This window comes from Pocillopora verrucosa, chromosome 4 (genome assembly GCF_036669915.1).
Source record: "Pocillopora verrucosa isolate sample1 chromosome 4, ASM3666991v2, whole genome shotgun sequence".
NCBI classification, from domain to species: domain Eukaryota; kingdom Metazoa; phylum Cnidaria; class Anthozoa; order Scleractinia; family Pocilloporidae; genus Pocillopora; species Pocillopora verrucosa.
Window position 1 is genome coordinate 2,161,953 of NC_089315.1, and position 19,399 is coordinate 2,181,351.

General features: G+C 37.2%; 1 protein-coding gene across 1 annotated transcript; it reads right to left on the minus strand.

Moving 5' to 3' along the window:
• Window positions 1–260: 260 nt before the first annotated feature.
• Window positions 261–19,328, minus strand: LOC136280241 (spectrin alpha chain, non-erythrocytic 1-like). The gene is made up of 37 exons (XM_066165159.1): window positions 19,013–19,328; window positions 17,086–17,211; window positions 16,387–16,527; window positions 15,891–16,079; window positions 15,294–15,385; window positions 14,646–14,790; window positions 14,166–14,282; window positions 13,799–13,863; window positions 13,214–13,322; window positions 13,032–13,133; window positions 12,147–12,284; window positions 11,509–11,619; window positions 10,966–11,199; window positions 10,385–10,589; window positions 9,788–9,830; window positions 9,509–9,578; window positions 9,320–9,388; window positions 8,702–8,818; window positions 8,200–8,326; window positions 7,826–7,878; window positions 7,335–7,404; window positions 7,123–7,190; window positions 6,869–7,018; window positions 6,354–6,446; window positions 5,877–6,008; window positions 5,155–5,306; window positions 4,805–4,919; window positions 4,496–4,579; window positions 4,032–4,136; window positions 3,192–3,283; window positions 2,747–2,891; window positions 2,486–2,602; window positions 2,142–2,206; window positions 1,911–2,010; window positions 1,158–1,306; window positions 859–907; window positions 261–429 (listed from the first exon to the last, which is right to left on the minus strand). The coding sequence occupies exons 1-37, from the start codon at window positions 19,256–19,258 to the stop codon at window positions 352–354; spliced, it is 4,263 nt and encodes a 1,420-aa protein (XP_066021256.1). The 5' UTR covers window positions 19,259–19,328; the 3' UTR covers window positions 261–351.
• Window positions 19,329–19,399: the final 71 nt, after the last annotated feature.

Genomic DNA, 19,399 nt, shown 5'->3' on the forward strand with positions numbered 1-19,399 from the left:
AAGAAACAGAATTAAATATATCTCTGATTATATTAATCGGAACTGACGCGAAAACTGGCTGAAACAAATCTTTAAATAGTGTATTTTCCAAGTAAAGTAGTGGTTACAACGTCAAGGCTCTACATTCGAACAAAAAGATTGAGATTGTTATCCGTGTTTGAAGATAACTTTCAGGTCACCTGCTAAGACTGCAGAAATCCTCTCTGCAATAGCTGGAGCGTCATAATGATTGTTATCAATCAGCCGATCGGCATTGTCGTTCAGAGCATTGATCTTCACGTCCTGCACTGCAAGTGTCTTTGTGAAGTCTTCATGTTTCTTGATCAGAGCTTCAGCACCCTCCGCTGCTTCTCAGACATCTTCGCTCTGAATGATGGCCTCACGTGTCGCCATCCACGGCTCCAGTTGTTCGGCATCTCGATTGAATAACTGTTAACATTAAAGCCGTACGTCAATTAATGCCATAAAGCCTTCAATTACAGAGCACTTTCCAACTGATTGTCGTAAAATCAGAGCCAAAGCAATCAAAATGACCAATCAGGGAAAAGGAAAATATCTCAGGGAACCAATAAGAACTCAGAACCTAAAAACGGCCATAAGAGCGGGAGAAAAACAAGTGACCGAGTCATGGTTGGTTTCAGCTTTGCATCTGATTGGCTGACTTAGGACGAATTGCAAAGCGCAGTGAAGCAAATCTAATTCAACGCTGGATCACTTCGCCAATTAATTCAACCCACTTCACTTTGGGACGACAAAATTTTTCATCGTGTTTGTGTTCATTGCCACACACCAAAAAAAAAGCTTAGATACAAAAAATTGGTTGGTTCTGGAAACCATCACAATATGATGTTCACAAACCTGCAACTCCAAACATTCATCGAGTCTTTGCTTGCGAGAAGCCCAGGCCCTGAAAAGGAATTGATTTTCAATAATCACCGCATCTTAACTTTATAAAGGAGACAAAAAGGGGAAGTACTGATGAAATGAAAATTCTGGCGTATGCGATCGCAAACTACCGGAAACAACAGTGTGCAATGCGCCTTTGGTTCGACGAAACAGAGATATAAATGAAAGTGTTTAGCAGATCCCAGCGCTATCATTCTCCATAAGGAATTGTTTCACTTAAGAGATCAAATTCTTAAACTTAATGGCCTTACTTTTCCAGTTCTTCTCGTTCTGTAGCCATGGTCTCCAGTTTTTCACGGATGTCGGGACTAGCATAATGTTCTTTGTCCAATAATTTCTTGCCGAAATCTTCAAACGACTGGAACTCGCTGTCACGCGCATCAATTTCTGCGCGATGTTCCTGTAACAAAGCAAATCCCAACCATAAATTCAATTCATATGTCTATAAAATTTTGCACAGTTAAGAAATATAAATCAGAGTGACGTTTGCCTGTATATGTGTATTTTGTATGATTGGATTGCACCAGGAAAGACAACTTATTTTTCTTTTTACATATTAAAGTATGGTCGACTTGATGCAAATACCTCGAAATAGGCTCAAAATATATTTCCTGTAAATGTTTCCAAGCTCGGAGTTAAAGTTGATCGTGTAGTCTGCTCGTATGGGTGATAATTACTTCCGCCAAGGTTGTCGAAACGTCAGTGAGCGCTACCAAAAACAGTCCTTCCCAGAACCATTCTGACCCGGACGAGCAGACTACACGACCTAAAGAATTTCATGTCGCTCTAGAATTGGTTTATATGCAAAGAACGTTCACAGCTGATAATTAACAGCTCATTCGGTTGTCTAGTTCAAAAGACATCGCAGACTTGTATTGAAAATATGAAAGTAATTTTCGATATTGAATACCTTTGCAGCGAAGAGAGCAATGTAGGGAAAAAGGAAGACAACGTTTAGGCCCTGAAGTCTGAGTGAAATCTCTGTAAAAGTATTCATTCTATACCTGATGCCTGTCCAACAGAGCTTCTGCACTGGCCACATCCTTTGCAAGTTCATCAGAAGTTACCAATGCCATAATACCATTGATCCATGAAGTAAGATCTCTGAAATATGAAAGAAAAAAAAATTACATGCTACCTAACAGACACTTGTGTCTGGACCAAACACCTTACGCCGAATAAAAAATAAAAACAATTTGTTAGGATGTTCACCAAATGACAAGCCCATCACTTACCTGAATTCGTTGAGGAAATGGAAGTAATCTGACGAGTCACTCAGTTTGCCCCTTCTTGCAGCCGCCTAAAATTTAGACGAATACAAAAAAATTGCTACCATCCCTTTCACTATTAAAAGACTGATTTACATATAACCTCACTTAAAACCGAATGAAAACGCGAAGTGTAGCAATGAGAGTCAAATAAAGTTCCGTCAATTAAAAATATCTTGATAAAGTGACCTGGCATTCTTCCAAGTTTTCAAGAAATGGTCCGTTCAGGCTTAAAACGAGAATTTGAGGTCAGATCTGGACAGCGAAGGTATAAAGGATAACTTCAATTGGAGTTATAGAAGTTGGTGTACCTGTTCTCTGAGATTAGCCCACGCTTCTTCTAGCTCGTGTCTCTTCCATTCAATGTCTTGTGCTGCATTCGGATGACTGGATGTTAACTTAGCAGCTTCCACGTTGAGTTCACGAACCTGATGACGACAAAAAAATGTCATTTTTCAGTAACAGAGTGATATCAATCCAGATTTAAAACTTATATTCCATTCGACAGGGAATTTTCGCCGGTATATCCATTATAAAAGTAAGTGCTCTGGGAGACGAACTAGTTACCATACCTTCTCTTCCAATGCGGCCAAGTCTCTCTCCAAAACTTCATGCTTTCTCTGCAAGGCCTGGACACTAGCCAAATCCCGACCATAATCTGAGGTGGAAAGAGCAGTGTCTTTCTCTGAAATCCAAGCCTTGGTGTCATCAGCATCCCTGAATTATTTTGGGGGAAAAAATTGTTACGAAAGAATCTCTTAGCAAACTGGAAAAAATCTTCAGCCCACCTAAAGTTGTGCTGAGTTGTAGTGAACGAAGTGTTGAGAAACTTAATCATGACCACAAGAAATATCTTCCAAAATTAATTCTGACAAGAATGCCAAAGCAATTCTCTAGTTCTTTGACTTCTGATTGAATTGAGGTTCAAAGGTATTAAAAGAAAGTACATGTAATTGTATTTTGTATTGAGCTTTAAAAAGAAAATACATGTAATTGTATTTTATATTTCAACAATACCTGTGGAATTTCTGAATGTCCTGAGCATTATCCAAATTTTCCTTCCTCTGCTCTGACATGGTCTTAAGATTGGTCCATTTCTGGTTCAGCCTCTGTTAAAGGCCATTAAAAAATAGGATGAATTGTTTATTGACCCGAGCAATCCATACCAGTTAGCAGCTTACAACTACAAAGCCATAATGTTTTTATTCCAAAATTTACCACACGCTGCATTACAGAAACAAAGGGACAGACGTTATCAACTCTGATGAGTCACTTACAAGGATTTTTGTAGTAACCACAGTTACTGTATTCACCTGTAGTTAAAAAATATGCTTCACATTGTAACAATCGATGCGTATTAAAATTTCGTGGGTGATACAGTCAACTCTTCTCGCTTTTCAGACAAGGTCACACACAGTCTCTAGTGACACATATTCTAACGCAACTTCTCTTCATTAGATACAATTTGAAATGAAAGAAATTTCATTTGACTGCGGATTTAAAATCAAGTAGAGCAATAATTCTGGTATGTGGGCTACAATTTATGCAATTGTACAAAGGAATCCTGGAAAAACTCAAGCTTTGACGGGATTCGAACCCGTGCCACTCAATACTAGTTAAGCACTACGACCGACTAAACTTTAAGAGGGGTTTTTTCTGCGTGGAGGAATCATCTCAGAGAGAAAGCGTACAATGTTTCTTAGTTAAGACTTATAAATGGCATGAAGAAAGCCAAATATTAACAGAGAAGAGAGTGTGACGCTTAATACACTGTGCACTCTCTGTCGTCATATTTTCAGCAACGTATATCAGTCTGCTTGCGTTTGAAAACACACAACACAATTATTCATTCCTCACCTCAATCATCTCTCGGATCATCTCATATTCTCTGTAGTGTTCAATCTTTAGTTTCTCAGCCAGTAACGTCAGTTCTCTGATACGAACCTCTTTAGAAATCATATCCTGCGTGATAAGCAAATGTTTGGTTAGTTATGTTGAACATTATCGAGGGTTTCCGATTGAGTGTCGTAAAACCAAAAATCAAAGAAATCACAACAGCCAATCAGAGGAGAGGAAAATATCACAAGGAGCCAATAAGAACGCAAAGTAAAAGCAAGTTCACAGCCTAAAGCGCGGGAAAATACAAGTGGCCAAGACGCGATTGGTTTTAGTTTTGAATCTGATTGGTCGAGAGGACGACACGAGTTTTCTGGGACAATCACAGAGCGAAGTAAAGCAAAACCAATGCAACCTAGGATAATTTTTCGACACCCAATTACAAAACTGCTTAACGAACGATGTTGTCAGCTGAAACATTGTACCTTTTCAAAGTCATCAAACTTCTTTTGCTGAGCTTCCACATGTTCGTAGTCCTTTCCGATTTCCTCTGAGGTGACAATTGCTTCCTAAAGTTAGAAAAGGTCCGTCATGTTAATGTATTCTATTATAAACATATCAGATAACGAGCAAGCCTTATGGAAAGTGGGCGATATGACCCAATAAATGAGTGTGTTAGTATAATCTTAGCTTTCTTCGCTGTCAGAGATTTTAGAAAATTGTTACTCTTGTGTGTTTATGTTTTAAGACAAATGTACGTTTGTAGTTGCCAAGTCTTTGCAAAATACACGAACCTTGTCATTGATCCAAGACTCCAGTTCGTGAGCATCCCGCAACACACTGTATCTTTGAATGGAATCTTCCAATTTCTTCTTACGTTCTTCGCCTTTGTCCATCAGGTCTTGGTATCTGTTAAAAAAAAATGACTAGCATCTAATTTCTCCCAACAATCTATCCCCTGAATCATACTTGGAGGTCACGAGAATAAAGGAATTGATCACCAAATAAAAAAGCTCTTGATTGTAAAGCAAATTCTCTTTGTCAGCATGTTAAGAAATGTTCAGAGAATATGTGTTCTGATGTTAGGGAATAAAGGGTTAATCTTTGGAAGGATGAAACTGTTACAGCAAAGTCTGATACTCACTTATCATCCAAAGCCTGCTGTCTGTTAGCAACAGTGTCCACTTCAGGAGCCTGCGACAGAAGGTCCTGTGAGGCTTTGTGGGAGTCAATCCTCTTGACATATGCCGCAGGAACAAAACCTTGTCTGTCATTAGTTTCTACTTTCCACCAATCCTGAAATCAGTGCACAAGATTTTATCAAAGGTGTCACATAATCAATGGTTGCCACTAAAATATTACAAAGCGTTTAACATTTTCATTGCAACTGACACCTAACAAGGCCATTGCAAAACATGATAAATCACACTTGGTAATGCTTGAGTTAAATTAAACCCTAACAAATTTTTTTTCGCGTTGGTAAATAATTTAAAACCTTCCCAACTATGCTGTAGTATTTTCTTTCTATCAATGGTACTTGGGCAACTGCTTCTGCTCACCCTTAATTTTGGTATTCCCTAGTTTGGATGCTTTCTGGTCTTTCTTGTGAAATGGGCTTAAGACAATGTAAATTGTAGAGAAAGATGTTTTTCGTCATATCACAAGCATGGGACAAGGAAAAAATTCTGAGTCCCCATGAGGAATCGAACCTCAGACCTTTGGGTTCAACACTATGATGCTCTAACACTAAGCCACACAGACTCTACAGTGAGCAAGACCCATTACGAAGTTCATATATGTACCACTTTCCTCAAGAGTAGCTAAACCAAATGTACAGCAAACGTCGAAAAAAAAAAAAGGACTTACCTTGTTGCTAGAATTGAGTAGGGTCAGAATGTCACCCTTCTGCATGGACACCTCTCTTGCAGTTTTCTCCTGATAGTCATAAAGAGCAACTACACATTCCTTGTCAGAGATATCTGTGACATGAGCTGCAGGCTGAGGGAGATAATTTCATGAAAATAAACATTGGTGGATGCAAAGATTCCTCCCCCCCCCTTAAATTTAGGTACAGATTAACTGTAACTGACTTAGAGGAAACAGTATCAAAGTTTTTGGTTTGGTGGAATTCTCCTTTTTCACTAATGCAACCCTGATTACACCTTGTAGTGATTTGGATACCCCCCCTTCCCCATTTCCTCTTTCCACACGATAAACACAATTTGAAAGTATCAGAACTTAATTTGATCTGGAAACATTAGAAATAGGTATACCACTGCTGAATCCAATCTGATGTTCATTCTTTTTTTTTGTCCTTCATGTTTATGCTGTGCTTACTCTTACCTTGCAGTGTTGACTTTGTTCTCTCAGCCCATCTACAACAGTTCCATATGCTCTCAAGTCTGACATGATGGCATCGTGTTTGGTAAGCAATGCCTAAAGTGTTCAAAGTATTAGTTGATACACTCAACAAAACTTGTACTTCATTGTTCAAAAGGAAACAATGACATGAAAGAAAACTACTGGCAAGGCAAAGGGTTGTCATTAGGAGCCCATAAGCAACAGTAACATCTCGATTGTCAGACAATTTAACACCAGGTACTCTGTGAGCTGTGATCAGACACAGAAAATAAGTATTTTTGAACTAATTCTAAATTTAACATTAGCTAAAAAAAAAGCTGGTCAAAATGGCCAAGAAAGCTAGAAATCAGTCTCACACAGTGTCAAAAATTGAAATTTTTTTTGGGGGGGAAGCATGTCCACAGACTCCAATAGAATGTTGTGTTGTAAACTTCGGATCATACATCTGGTACAAATGACAACCCTGAGACTGATAAGAAAACAACAAAGATATTTACCTGTGCACTGTCTTCATCTTTTCCATAGTCATCACTGGTAACAATTGGTTCTTTCTCCTTCAACCAGGATTCTGCTTCAGCAACATCAGCTAGATACTGATGAGCTTGAAGAGAGTCATCCAGATGTCCTTTTCGCACATGTGCCTTATCCTGGAGTAATAGTAAAAAAATTGTCAAAACACATCCTAGAAAGATCAATACTCTTTAAATGGTTAATAAAAGCGGAAATGCAAAATGTCATGGAATGGTCTTACCTTGAATTCCAGCCATTTCTGGTCAAGGTCATCAATCTTCTCTTTGATCTCATCAGCGGCAAAGTGCCCTGAGGGAAAACACAACATAATAAAAATGAGTCAAAACATTTAAGTCAAACAAAAAAGTACTGACAGAATATGAAAGGTATATGAAAAGTATATGAATTGAAAAGAAAACACATTCTTTAGAACAACTGTTCAAGAGAACTAACCATTATCTATCATTTGAACACCATTATCGCAAACAGCTCTGACACGTGGTTCATGACCAGCAATTTCAGTCTGCAAAGTGAAATGGATGAAATGGGCTGGTAAGTTGGTGATGAATCATTGTACAAGTGCCTCTTTTTCAGCAAGAAGTTTGAGGCTTTGAGCAATGTTAACTGGCAAGAGGTCTGCAAATGCTCTGGCACTGATAATGAGGAGCCCTTGCACACTTCTCGCCAGTCTGCTTTGACTGAGGCTTTTAACTGTCTTGTGCCTCAGTCCTAAAAAAGAAGGGCTTGCTTGTAGGCTACACATACCAAAACTGATTGAAATATTCACAATAGACAAAACACACTCTGGGATTACTTTATAATAGTGAACTTAAAATTGAAAAATGGATTTAAGCTAAGATCTGCAAACTGTTTCAGCTTCTGGCCACAAACCCATTTATTTACTAAAACATTTTTTTTAATTGTTCAGGTACAGCTGTTCTTACCATTAAAGCCTGGTGTTTCTTTGACAGATTCTGGGCTCCTGTCAAATCTCGGCCTATGGAGGAAGACATTTAATTTTCAGTTTACTATTGAGGTGATGGTCTACAGTTAAGGGAGCATTTCTGTTCAGCAATAACATTTTTAATAACAGAGAAAACCATTAAAAAATGACCATGTTTGGATAATGAAAGCATAGTTGTAAAAATTGAGTGCTTCAGCAAATTTCAAGGACTTTCAATTTGTTTTCAGACCACTTACATTTACATTGAAGTGGTTTATATTAATACCCCAGGAAAGCAATCATCATAATTTCCACTGGAATCAATTTTCATTTTGCTCTTTATTTTGTATCATTATCTGCTATTCATTTACTTACCAGTGTTTGTGGATGAAGCAACAGGTTCCTTCTCCCTTATCCATGCCTCCTCATCTTCAACATCATGAAGGAATCGTTTAAGTCTCTCAGCATCCTGGAGCTTTGCTTTGCGAGCTAAGAGAGGAGCCTGGTGAGGAAGATGGGAGGTAATGTTAAGTACTTCCTGAGAAAAGGACATCAGATGATCTAGTTTTGTAAATATAAAGTTTAAAACAAATTCTGGGGTAAATCTTGGTCTATCATGGCTATCAGCAACTGAATTTTCCTTTTGGCAATACTGTGTAGTAAAAAAACATATGATCATGGAGTCTGACATTTTGGATGATAGTACTGTAGTCCTGAGATGACTGTTGTCTCTAGTAGTGACTGTTGTCAGGAGACTCACTGGAGTCAAGCTTGGAGCACTGATTCTTATCATCTTGTATTAATATTATTAGTAAAGGCTACAAGTTGGACATTTCCCTGAGCCACTCAATCACACACACTTCATTATCATTATCACCTGTAGCTGTTGGTATCGGCTATTTAAAACCTCCTTCTTTTCTTTGATGGAAGGAGCATCAAAGTGGTCAGCCTCCGCAAATAAATCAGCTTGTGCATTAACAACCTCAATCTTTTCCTGGGGAACAACACAACAGAATATATAATGAAAAATTGAACAACTCACTTTCATTTCTGAAACAGTTTACATTTATCTTAGAGATGTTACCCTAGCTTTCTATAACTATTAGCCATATTTTCAAATGTCCTGAATCAATGCTAAAAGAGACAGTCACTACAGATACAGTCCTTGTCATTTGAAGAGAAAGCATCAAGGTGAAGATATTACATGGTTGCATCAGTGATAAAATATTCATAAAAACAGAGAACAATTCAAATGTGATGACAGGTGGTCTTCACAAAATCAGCCTAGACACAGTACAAGCTCTAAATCAAACCACGATTTTACACAAGCAGAGGACCTCAAGGATTCTCTTTGAGAAGGTTGATATAATGAAATAAATGTCCCTCCACTAAAGGTTCAGCTAAATTGGAGATGGCTTAGAAAGGGGTACGTTAAACAACAGCTTCACTTTGGTTAAATAACCAGCCTAGCAACTTTATATTTGATTGTACTTACTGCACGGGCTATGACATCAGCCTCTATCATGGCATGTTTCTTTTGGAGGTTTTGCACACTTGTCAGATCCTGTAATTAAAAGCAACTTTTTTCAGAATTCCTCATAATCATATCCAGATAGAGAAACCAAAGAACTACTAGGATTTAAGTACAGGTATGGGTTTTATTATTTTTTTCAAAATAACATACCTTTCCTACATCCTCAAGAGCAAGCAAGTTTTCAACTTCAGTGAACCACAACTCAACATCTTCGGCACCTCTGCATGATAACAAGTTCATAACATATCAAAATGCATTCAATAACATTGATGTCACAAGACATTTCTCAGAGTGTGATGATAGAGTAGTTATTGTTCTGCACATCTGTGAGGACTTAACATCTAGGTTAATATAACAAGAAGAGTCTTGAAATACATGTAAACGTAGTATTAAGGGAAAGTAGATCACATGTTTTGTGTCACTTCTCACCGGTTGAACTGCTGTTGCTGTGCTGCTTCTTTCAATTTCAACCCTGAATTCCAAATAAGAGGAAAAAACACAATTAGCCCTAAAGCAGAAGCAAAAATTTGCTTATGCAGTTTACACTTCATTTGATATCCCCACAAGCTACTATATACATTCCAGTATAATTGTTTAATTGTTTTTGTAAAGAGTTATTTCCAGTCCTGAAACTCTAGTTGAAAATGCAAAGGGTTTGAAAAAATGCCTCAATCAACACTTCGCAAGTGTAATTTTCTACTTTATGTGTACAGGTATGCTTCACCACTCTCCAAATAGTCCATTTTACAGTTGTGTGCTTGGTTGCCAAGCCTTTGAACAGGAGTGAGGCTAAGGGTGACCATGTTATGATACAAACCTTGCTGCTTTTGAAATGCAAATTAATTTGTTATCATGCTAACTAGATTCAGGTCTCTAACACAACAAGGTCACCTTCAGCCTCACTCCAAATCAAAGGCTTGGCAACTAAGTACACAACTGTAAAATGGCCTATTGTAACCGTTGGACCTGTAAGGATATCTGTAATGTCTTGAATCAAAAATGTTTTATAAGTCACATGTAAAGTACCTTTATCGTTTGATCTCTCAAACAGATAGGCCCACAACTTATGCAGTTCATCAAGTCTCTCTCTGATTAGATCTGAGGCATAGTGTTCATCTCCAATCAGTTGTTCACCAGTGTTGTCAACTGCATCAAGCCGGCTTTGATTGGCATTCAACTCAGCCTCAAATGCTTGGTGCTTCTGGATCTTTCCTTGCAGATTGGTTGGATCCTAAAGATTTCAAAAGTGGTATTTTGTTACAAACAATAACTTACAGTAATATTGTGTATGGATTGCAGTTGTAACATTTGAGGTTTGCTCATATTTTACAAAATTCTTCCAAAAGCAATCAAGGACTTTTTCCTTGATTAAATAGCACCATATTAACACTTAAAAGGTTGGAAGGACTCTTGAAAGTTAAGACCCAATCTAGAATCTGTGGAACTGTCTTGTATTCCCTCAACCATGTTACCTTTAAATGAAGATGTGCTAATATGCCAAAGGCCTCAAAAGCTTAACTGTAGTCTTGTTATACAAGTAGTTATAGGTAGAGCCAGATATTGGGTAATCCTAATGTTTTTGTGTGAGCAAAAATACTATTTCTCACCTTGTAAGATTCATCACTGGCAATCTTCAGCTTTTCTGTAATCCAGCTTTTTACTTCATCACAGTCTCTCTCAAACTGCTGCAGTTTACGAGATTCCTCAAGTTTCAACCTGCGCACCTTGGACAACTCCCCAATGTTATTACGCCTTTCCATTATGGCATCTCTTCTCTCACGCACCTCATCTGAGGCATAGTGATTGCTGTCAACAAGGCGGTTTGCATACTCGTCAATACTCTGAAAGATGGAGGAACAAAGGAGCATAAATTAGTAATTTGTTGTATATTAAAATATTGTGTAGTCCAGAAGTTTTTCCTATGGTATGTGTTTTAAATAAATGGTGCTTTGGAAAAAAGTCTGAGCTCTCCATGAAGATCAAAACCTCTGTGATGCTCACTTGACTACAATGAGCTTTAGAGGCATCAAAGAAAAGTCAGGCTACATGTATGTACAAAGCTCTTGTCCCTGTGTGTTATTACCTAGTTAAGGTACAGTAAAATCCTTGGTGAATTTCACGAGAAATGTTAACTGCTGTAATGTACTCACATTGATCTTCTCTGCTTGGGCAGCAAAAGATTTGTCAAAGTCTTCATGCTTCCTGATCAGAGCTTCTACTCCATCGAGAGAATCGCCAAGGTTATCATCAGCAAGGAAGGCCTGTTAAAAATGTTCAGTAAATAAAAACAACTTCCACAACATATATTTAGTGATACATAAGGAACAAAACAAAACATCTATGTATTTTTGGTACAACTTCATCTTCATTCTATATCAGTGTTGAAATGTTCTAGGATCAGAAATACAATTCCTAAGCATTTTCCTTGTTGAAGACACAATAAAACTGTATTTTGGTGAATCTTGCGAAGACATCAATATACTGCTGGTAACCGAATAGTTAACACAAATGTTTTTTCTTATGGAAAGTGAAGATGACAACATCACTGAATTTAGCTCTGTAATGAAACGAGTTAAGGCTCACAATGCCCTGGTATTAACAGGCACATTTATAACATCTGTTATGAGTAAACTCATTTGATGTTGCAGGTTAAAGCCACAGATTAAATTACAAACAGGTACACTGTGCCTGCTTCAGAAGAAATGATCAATCAAGGTCTCCTGAAGACCAGAATAATCATTTTCAGGGTCAAATGATATACCACAAGATCAGACAAATGTGTTCCAACCTCTTGTTTAGACATAGTGGCATCTGCATGCTCACAATCCCGATTAAAAAGCTGCAGCTCCATACACTGCTCAAACTGCACACGTCTCCTCTCCCACAGCTCCAACAGTTCCATTTTCTCAGTCTCCAGACTGGCAAGCTAAAGGGAGAGCAAAGTTAAATGTTTGGAATAAACACCTGCTTGCCTATTAAACATTTGCACCGTAATATCAAAAAGCATATTCTTCATACTGTTCTACATGCATTTCATAAGGAGAAAGGCTAACAAAAGCTAAAAGCTAACAAGGAGAATGTGTTTAACAATTAAGTAATTAAACATTTCCTTTATTCTTGCGACATAATGTGTGATTCAGGGGTGATATTGTAAGGAGAAATTAGATGCAAGTCACTCTTAGGGGTCATAGAGTTAACCACTTGGAGTAAACACTTTCTTGCCAATTAATGTCAGCTTAAAATTAAAGGATAATTAAAACAATTTAGGTCATAACCACATCAGGTGTCCTTCAGGGCATTACAAAGATATATTAACTTTTTTTAATATTATTGGTAGGAGATGAACTTTGCTTGTTTGTCTCATGATAGAGTCACTTTTGATATAGACTGCGACATTTCGACTGCAATACTGCTATTCTTCATCAGGTGATGAGGTTGATAGACACGTAAACTATCAACCTCATTACCTGCTGAAGACCAGCAGTATTGCAGTCAAAATGTCACCATCTACAACAAAGTGACTCTATCATGACACAAACAAACAAAGTTCATCTCCTATCTTACACCACCATCAACAATAAGCACATATTTTATTACATTATAATATTATTGTTGTTGAACACATACACTGCTAAAAGTATGGAAAAAAACAGGGAAATTTTTTATTAAGTACCTTTTCTTTGATCTCATCAGTAGCATAATGATTGGAATTGACAAGTTCTTCTCCATCATCGGCAAACTTCTTAAATCCATCCTCTGATGCATCAATATAACCCTAATGGATACAAGGAAAGAATTGCATGTTAACAAGAAGACCTCAAGAGAAAATGAGTCAAGGGTAAAAATGACATTCACCTTATGTTCCTGATGACGTTCCAGAAGACTTTCTGCACTAGCTACATCTTTTGCCAGTTCATCACTTTGGATCAAGACTTTCATTTCATTTATAAAAGAAATGTGGTCCCTAGAATCAAATGAAAAAATCATGGGGTGAAAATACAGGTAGTTGTTTGAAGAAAAGTAAGAACACATATACTGGTGTGAGTCAGCTGGAAAAACATGCCTTCAATTGATAAGCGTGAATAAAATTATCAGTCTAAGATATGGTGCAGTCAGAACAGCCTTTGTCAACTGAACAGCCTTTGCTTTACATTTTCCTTTCAAAACAGCTTGCATTTTCGTAAGAGAAGTCCTGTTAGCCTGATCACCTGATGAAAGCTGAAAGGTTACACCATGCATGTATGAACACTGCAACCACACGAGAATCTCAGGTTGGTTATTGAGAAATTTAGATAGTTTTTCCTTGACAACAGAAAGCACATTTAATTTCTCTTACAAGACTATTCCAGCTGGCTGTTATTGAACCTAAATGTACATGCAGCAGACCACAATGTACAAAAGCAAAGTCATAGTGATTGAAAAGCTCTTAATGCCTCTCACCTGTAGTCACTGATGAACCTTTGCAGACGATAAGAATCCTCCAACCTTGCTTTTCGCACCCCAGACTGAAAGATACCATATATACATGTATGACAATAAGTTCAAAGGGATCCTTCATACTGCATAAATAATAAACATACAATAAATGTTTAACCGAGAATAGCATTTTAATTGTATAAATAGGATACCTAGGGTGGTAAATTTTGAGCTTGGTAATGTAAAAGCAAAGGACATTTTTTATCTTGACATGAATGCGGGACAAAGGAAAACAATTCAAAGACCCCAAGAGGAATAAAACCTTGATCCTTCAGATTTCACCCTCAGATTCGTGGGTAGTGAGCTCCAGTATAAAGACTTTGAACAGCACCTTCTCCTTAAGATTTCCCCAGGCAGTTACAATTTCATCTTGCTTAGCAGCTATCTCATCTGCACTTTCTGGATATGCCTCTTGCAGCTGTGCAGATTCTGAACCCAGGGCAGTGACCTAGAAAAGGAGTATTCAGGAGTCAGTTGAATCAGAAATTATTAACCTCAGTCTTATTGCCTGAGCAAGGGAAGAGGACTGTTGATGCTAACAGTGACTGATAGAGCTAAAATCTGTGTTTAAGTCTTTATCAGAGACAAGAGAAGGGTAATAAGTCTCTCTAGCATTTTAAGATTGGTTTGCAAAAACTGATTGCTATGTTTTGTCGAAATATGATTGGCTTTAAAACACAAGTTATGTTTTCTAGTTATGATTGGTCAGTTTTGATATCTGAATACAGTCAAATCTGGTTTTTTTTGTGGATTATATCTGTTTAAATTAGTAAAATATAAAAGTCAGCTTTCTGAGGAAAATAGGAGTAACCTTATCTTCCACTGCAGCCAAATCTCGTTCTAGAGCTTCATGTTTGCGTAACAGAGCATTGACACTGGCCAGATCTTTTCCATAATCATCTGATGACAGAACTTTGTCTTTCTCATTGATCCAATTCTTGGTCTCATCAGCATCACTGGTTAAAATAGATTTAAGTTACAGCTTCAGTGTTATGGTTCGTGTGCATACATGTACAGCTGATGTAAGACAATATAAGCTGCACTTTTAATTCAATTGTTTACAATGAAAATAGTAATAAAAGTGGTAGTTCAGAGACTCAGTTACAGTTGAGGCAGATCTTGTAGTGCTAAAAAGAAGTTTCTTGCAAAGTCAGATTCTATACCTTGGCTTGCATTAACAAGGTGCTAAGTGGACATCAAGGACTCAAGAATTCTCTGACCAATGTATAAAAAATCTCCATCTATGTTTTTATAACCTGAGCTACATGTAAATTTCATTCTGACCAGTTGAAACCTTTTCCTGTTACCTTAAACTTTCCTTCTGCCATAACCGTTTTTGACATAAACCCTATTTTACGATTCAAAAAAGCAATGCTACAAGCTTATGTAGCACAAAAGTAGTCTGCTCCAGTAAGAGCAAAGCAAAAGTAGTATTACCAAGAATAACATGGCTTCTTACCGATAGAAGCTGTGTATTTGCTGGGCACCAGCCAGTCTCTTCTGACGTTTGAGTGCCAGCATCTTCAGCCTTTCCCAAGCTTCATTAACTTCCTAAAATTAAAAAACCAGTAACTTAAGATGTATTAAATCCTCGTAAATTGAAGGCATGTCTATTAAAGGGCTAGCATGAAAGGCTTCTATTATTAAGTTTTTCATGTACAAGCAGAAAGTTTGATTTAAGTTGAGGATATGTACCTAAAAGCAGTACCTTCAAGGGTATAGGCACTATTAACAGACACATTCAATATTTGAAGGAGGGAACTAAATTGAACAATAACAGAAATACAACATTCCAGGTACCCAATCCTGAAACGGCACAATGTATGTCCACTGAACATGTTGACAACCTGAACAAACTTGCTTAACTTCAAAAAACAGAGAAGAGTATGTGATTTCCTTTTTGCTTGTTCTGGAAAAAGTCACCCTGTGCAGACAATTCTACAAGGATTTATCATCACATTGCATGCTCCTCTGATAGAGCTATAAAATAAGTTCTCCTTGAATCATTAATACCTGATTCAAGCTTATTTTATCCAGCTAAGCTTTAACTTCTTACCGCTTGCTTTGTACTGATCAGTTCTATATCTGGATGACCCTCATCTCCAAGTTGATGTGCAAGCTCATTGATGTATGTGACCCTTGATTCATTTGCCTGAATATCCTTCAAGAAGTCCTCAAATTTCTTCTGAAGAACTTCCACATGTTCCAAATCTCTTCCTACTTCTTCAGAAGTGGCAATTGCTTCCTGAATAATAAACAAAACAATAACAATTTTACTAACAGACTTTTCAATGAAACTGAAAATCCATGGAAAATGCAGAAACCCTACATTATTCAAAAAACAACTTTACTTAAGCATAAAATATTGTGCATACTTTTAGTACTGAATAATATACATGTCCTTTTTTTTTAGTTTGCTACATTTACATCCACAAGGAAAAAAGTTGAAATGAAAATGTTTCTTATTACCAAGGTTGGAATGACAATATTACTGATGCAAAGATATCTGCAATGAGCATTTAAAATATCTACAGGTATATTTCAGGACTCACTTTTTCTAAAATCCATGACATAACTTCCTCTGTTTCATGCAAGAAGTGGACTCTTTTCTGAGTAAAGAGAAGCATGCGGCCTTTCTCTGCTGATTTGGAAAGCAGCAATTCCCATAACTTGATGAGTGAGTCAAGACGTTCCTGTTGAAGAAACGATCATTTGAAGATGTGTTGAGTATTTGTTTCTAATTTAGTAGAAGAAAAAATTATCATTGAAAGCCTATTAAAATTCTCATATAAACTTGTTACAGTCAAGTTCATTTTATTATTGTTATTTACTTTGTTGCACAATTCCCTTTCAGTTGTTAACATTTTACATGCTTTCATTTCAAATGTAAATTGAAATGAAATCAAGGGTAAATTCTGATCATTTAACAACATATATTTGTTAACTTTCATACACTTCTCACCTTATTACCTTGTTAGTTTTGTTCCCATGTTTTGGCAAAGGCAAGTTTCATTTCCCTTCTTTAAAGACTTTTTGATTCTCTACTCTCCCTTTTAATCTCACAGTTTGTATAAGTTACACAATTTGCATGAACCTCCTTCCTGGGAAATGCAATGCTTTCAAATGGAAAAACTGTGGGTTTTCCCTCATCTCTGCAAGCTGTGTTTTATATCTTAAGTGAAATCAAAATGCATGGATATCTTTTGCATGTAGTATTTAGGAACAAAATAAAGGCACTAATTGAAACTCACCCTGATAAGTTCAGAGGCATAGTGGGACTCACTGATCATGCCTTCACCATTTTCTTGGAGTTCAATAATGGCATTGCTGTGAGCTGAAATCTCTGCTTCAAATGCCTGATGTTTCTGGAGTTTACCCTGGACAACACAAAGATGACAATTGCATAGTTAAAACCAAAACATTTTGCAGATTGTTTCCCAAGCTACTTGTATTTTGCATCCAAAATAAGGTTTGTATGCTACATTGAGGTGAAAATGTGTCATTAACACTATCAGAAAGAAAAGTAAAAATTTAAGGTAAATTTTAGCCTTGTATAGTTTGGTAATGTTCTCGAATCATAAAAATTTTTCAGTTCATAAAAATTGGATGGATATGTATATTAAAAACATTTTTTAAAAGCATTGATGTTGAGGTTGTTGAAGTTTTAGAGGTATTTCCTCATTTCCCAGACTATTCCAGAACAAAGCCATTGTCCCAAATACAATCTGTTGTTTTTGCCATTGTTTCCTTAATCAAAGAACAGTAAACATAATGAAATATAGAGCTATATGGAAATCTTGCAAAATTTTGCTACATTCAGACCAGGTGGAAGCTAAAAAAACTTACTAATAATTCACTTATATAATATTTTAGTTTAAACTCTGATCAGAGATAAGACAAATGTTGTATTATCAACAAAAGTTTGGGCTAAACTTCAGAATACCCTGCAACTTTGGTCCGCCTCACTTACATGTGTAGGGAGGCTTTGAAGATCGAGGCATAACACAATAGATGCTATTCTTATTCAATGACATGTAAATGAGTTGCGGGGTATTCTGAAGTTGCTCCAAAGTTTGCTCTGGGCATTGGCAAACAAGATCAAACTTTGAATCCATGAGAGCAGATAAAGCATCCTTGTATTGATCATACTTTGCACTTTCTCCATTTAGTTTGGAAGTTAACAAAACTTACAAGCAATTTATTCATATAACTGATTTGTTTCAACTCCAAAGAGATATGGGCTGGTGCAAACAAAATTTTGCTGTTCTTTTCTCATGGCTAAATGATCAATGATGATGAATTGTATACCCCATATCAAAGTATTGGGCATTGAAACTATACACACTTGATTAGGTCAACTCATATATTGCTAGTAAGAGAGAGTAAGAGGGGAGATGATTCTTGCAGCACTCTTCAAGTTCCCTGCTTATCATTACTTTTTTATTCAAAATCTGAATTCATGCATTGTGTACGTAGTAATTCACAAAATCTGTTCGTTTCAACATTAGATGCAGATTAGCAAAACAACTTTCCGACTCAAAACGTTGCGACTTACACGAATTACTCAATCTAAGAAACCAGATGATAAAGCACGATTGAGTTGATCACGCCACTCAGCGAAGATTAATTAATCAGAGTTTCTGGCGCTTTCTAGTAACCAGCTGCTCTATTCGAACGTGGCGCGTGCTTTGAATAATTTGCATAGTATATATGGTTGCACTTTGCTGAGATCAGACCAGAGTTCACATAATAATTCTTGTGGCACTTTCCTTTAGATGATTTCGCACTCGATAATCTCATATCCCATCGCGCCATGGAAGAGTGATCGCGAATTTCTAAATTTGATCAATCAAACTGCTGTGTGGCGTCTAAGTAATGTCTGGTCACGCACATGAATTCCAGCGTGATATTTTGTGACACAAACTGTTGTGAAAACTATTTCTCCATAAGATCTACACACAAGGAACATTTTATCAAAAACAGGTCAGAAAATATGTAAAACCCGATCTTTTACTCACAATCTGCATCAAACCAAGTAAAATCAAGCGAATAAATTTTGTATTCTCGACAAAGGTTTGCTTGGGGCGTTGTCGAAGGAGAGCAAGCTTTGAATCCTAAATGGCAAATAAAGCACTAAAGTATTGACCATAGTTGTCACTTAATCCTTTCAAAACCTACCTGAAGGTTGGTTGGATCTCTGTAGTTTTCGTCGCAAGCGATCTGAAGTTTCTCATTGATCCAAGCTTCCACTTCATCAGCATCACGTTTGAATTGATGGTAGCGCTTGGCATCTTCCAAGCGCTGGCGCCGAACCCGAGTTGCTTCTTTGAACTCCGCATAGCGCCGCAAAACCTGTTCACGACGGTTTTGAATATCTTCGACGGTTTCTAGAATAGCAATTTGACGAGAATCTACCTCAGCCATTCTGAATATTTCTTCACCACAAGACTAGACGGCAAAACACACAGGGTTTGCGAATCGCCTGTAGTCTCCTCGGAATCGCCCCAATAAAGCGTTTAGTCACGTGATACAACGAATCCCAAAGGAGAGGAGAGTAGAGAAGGA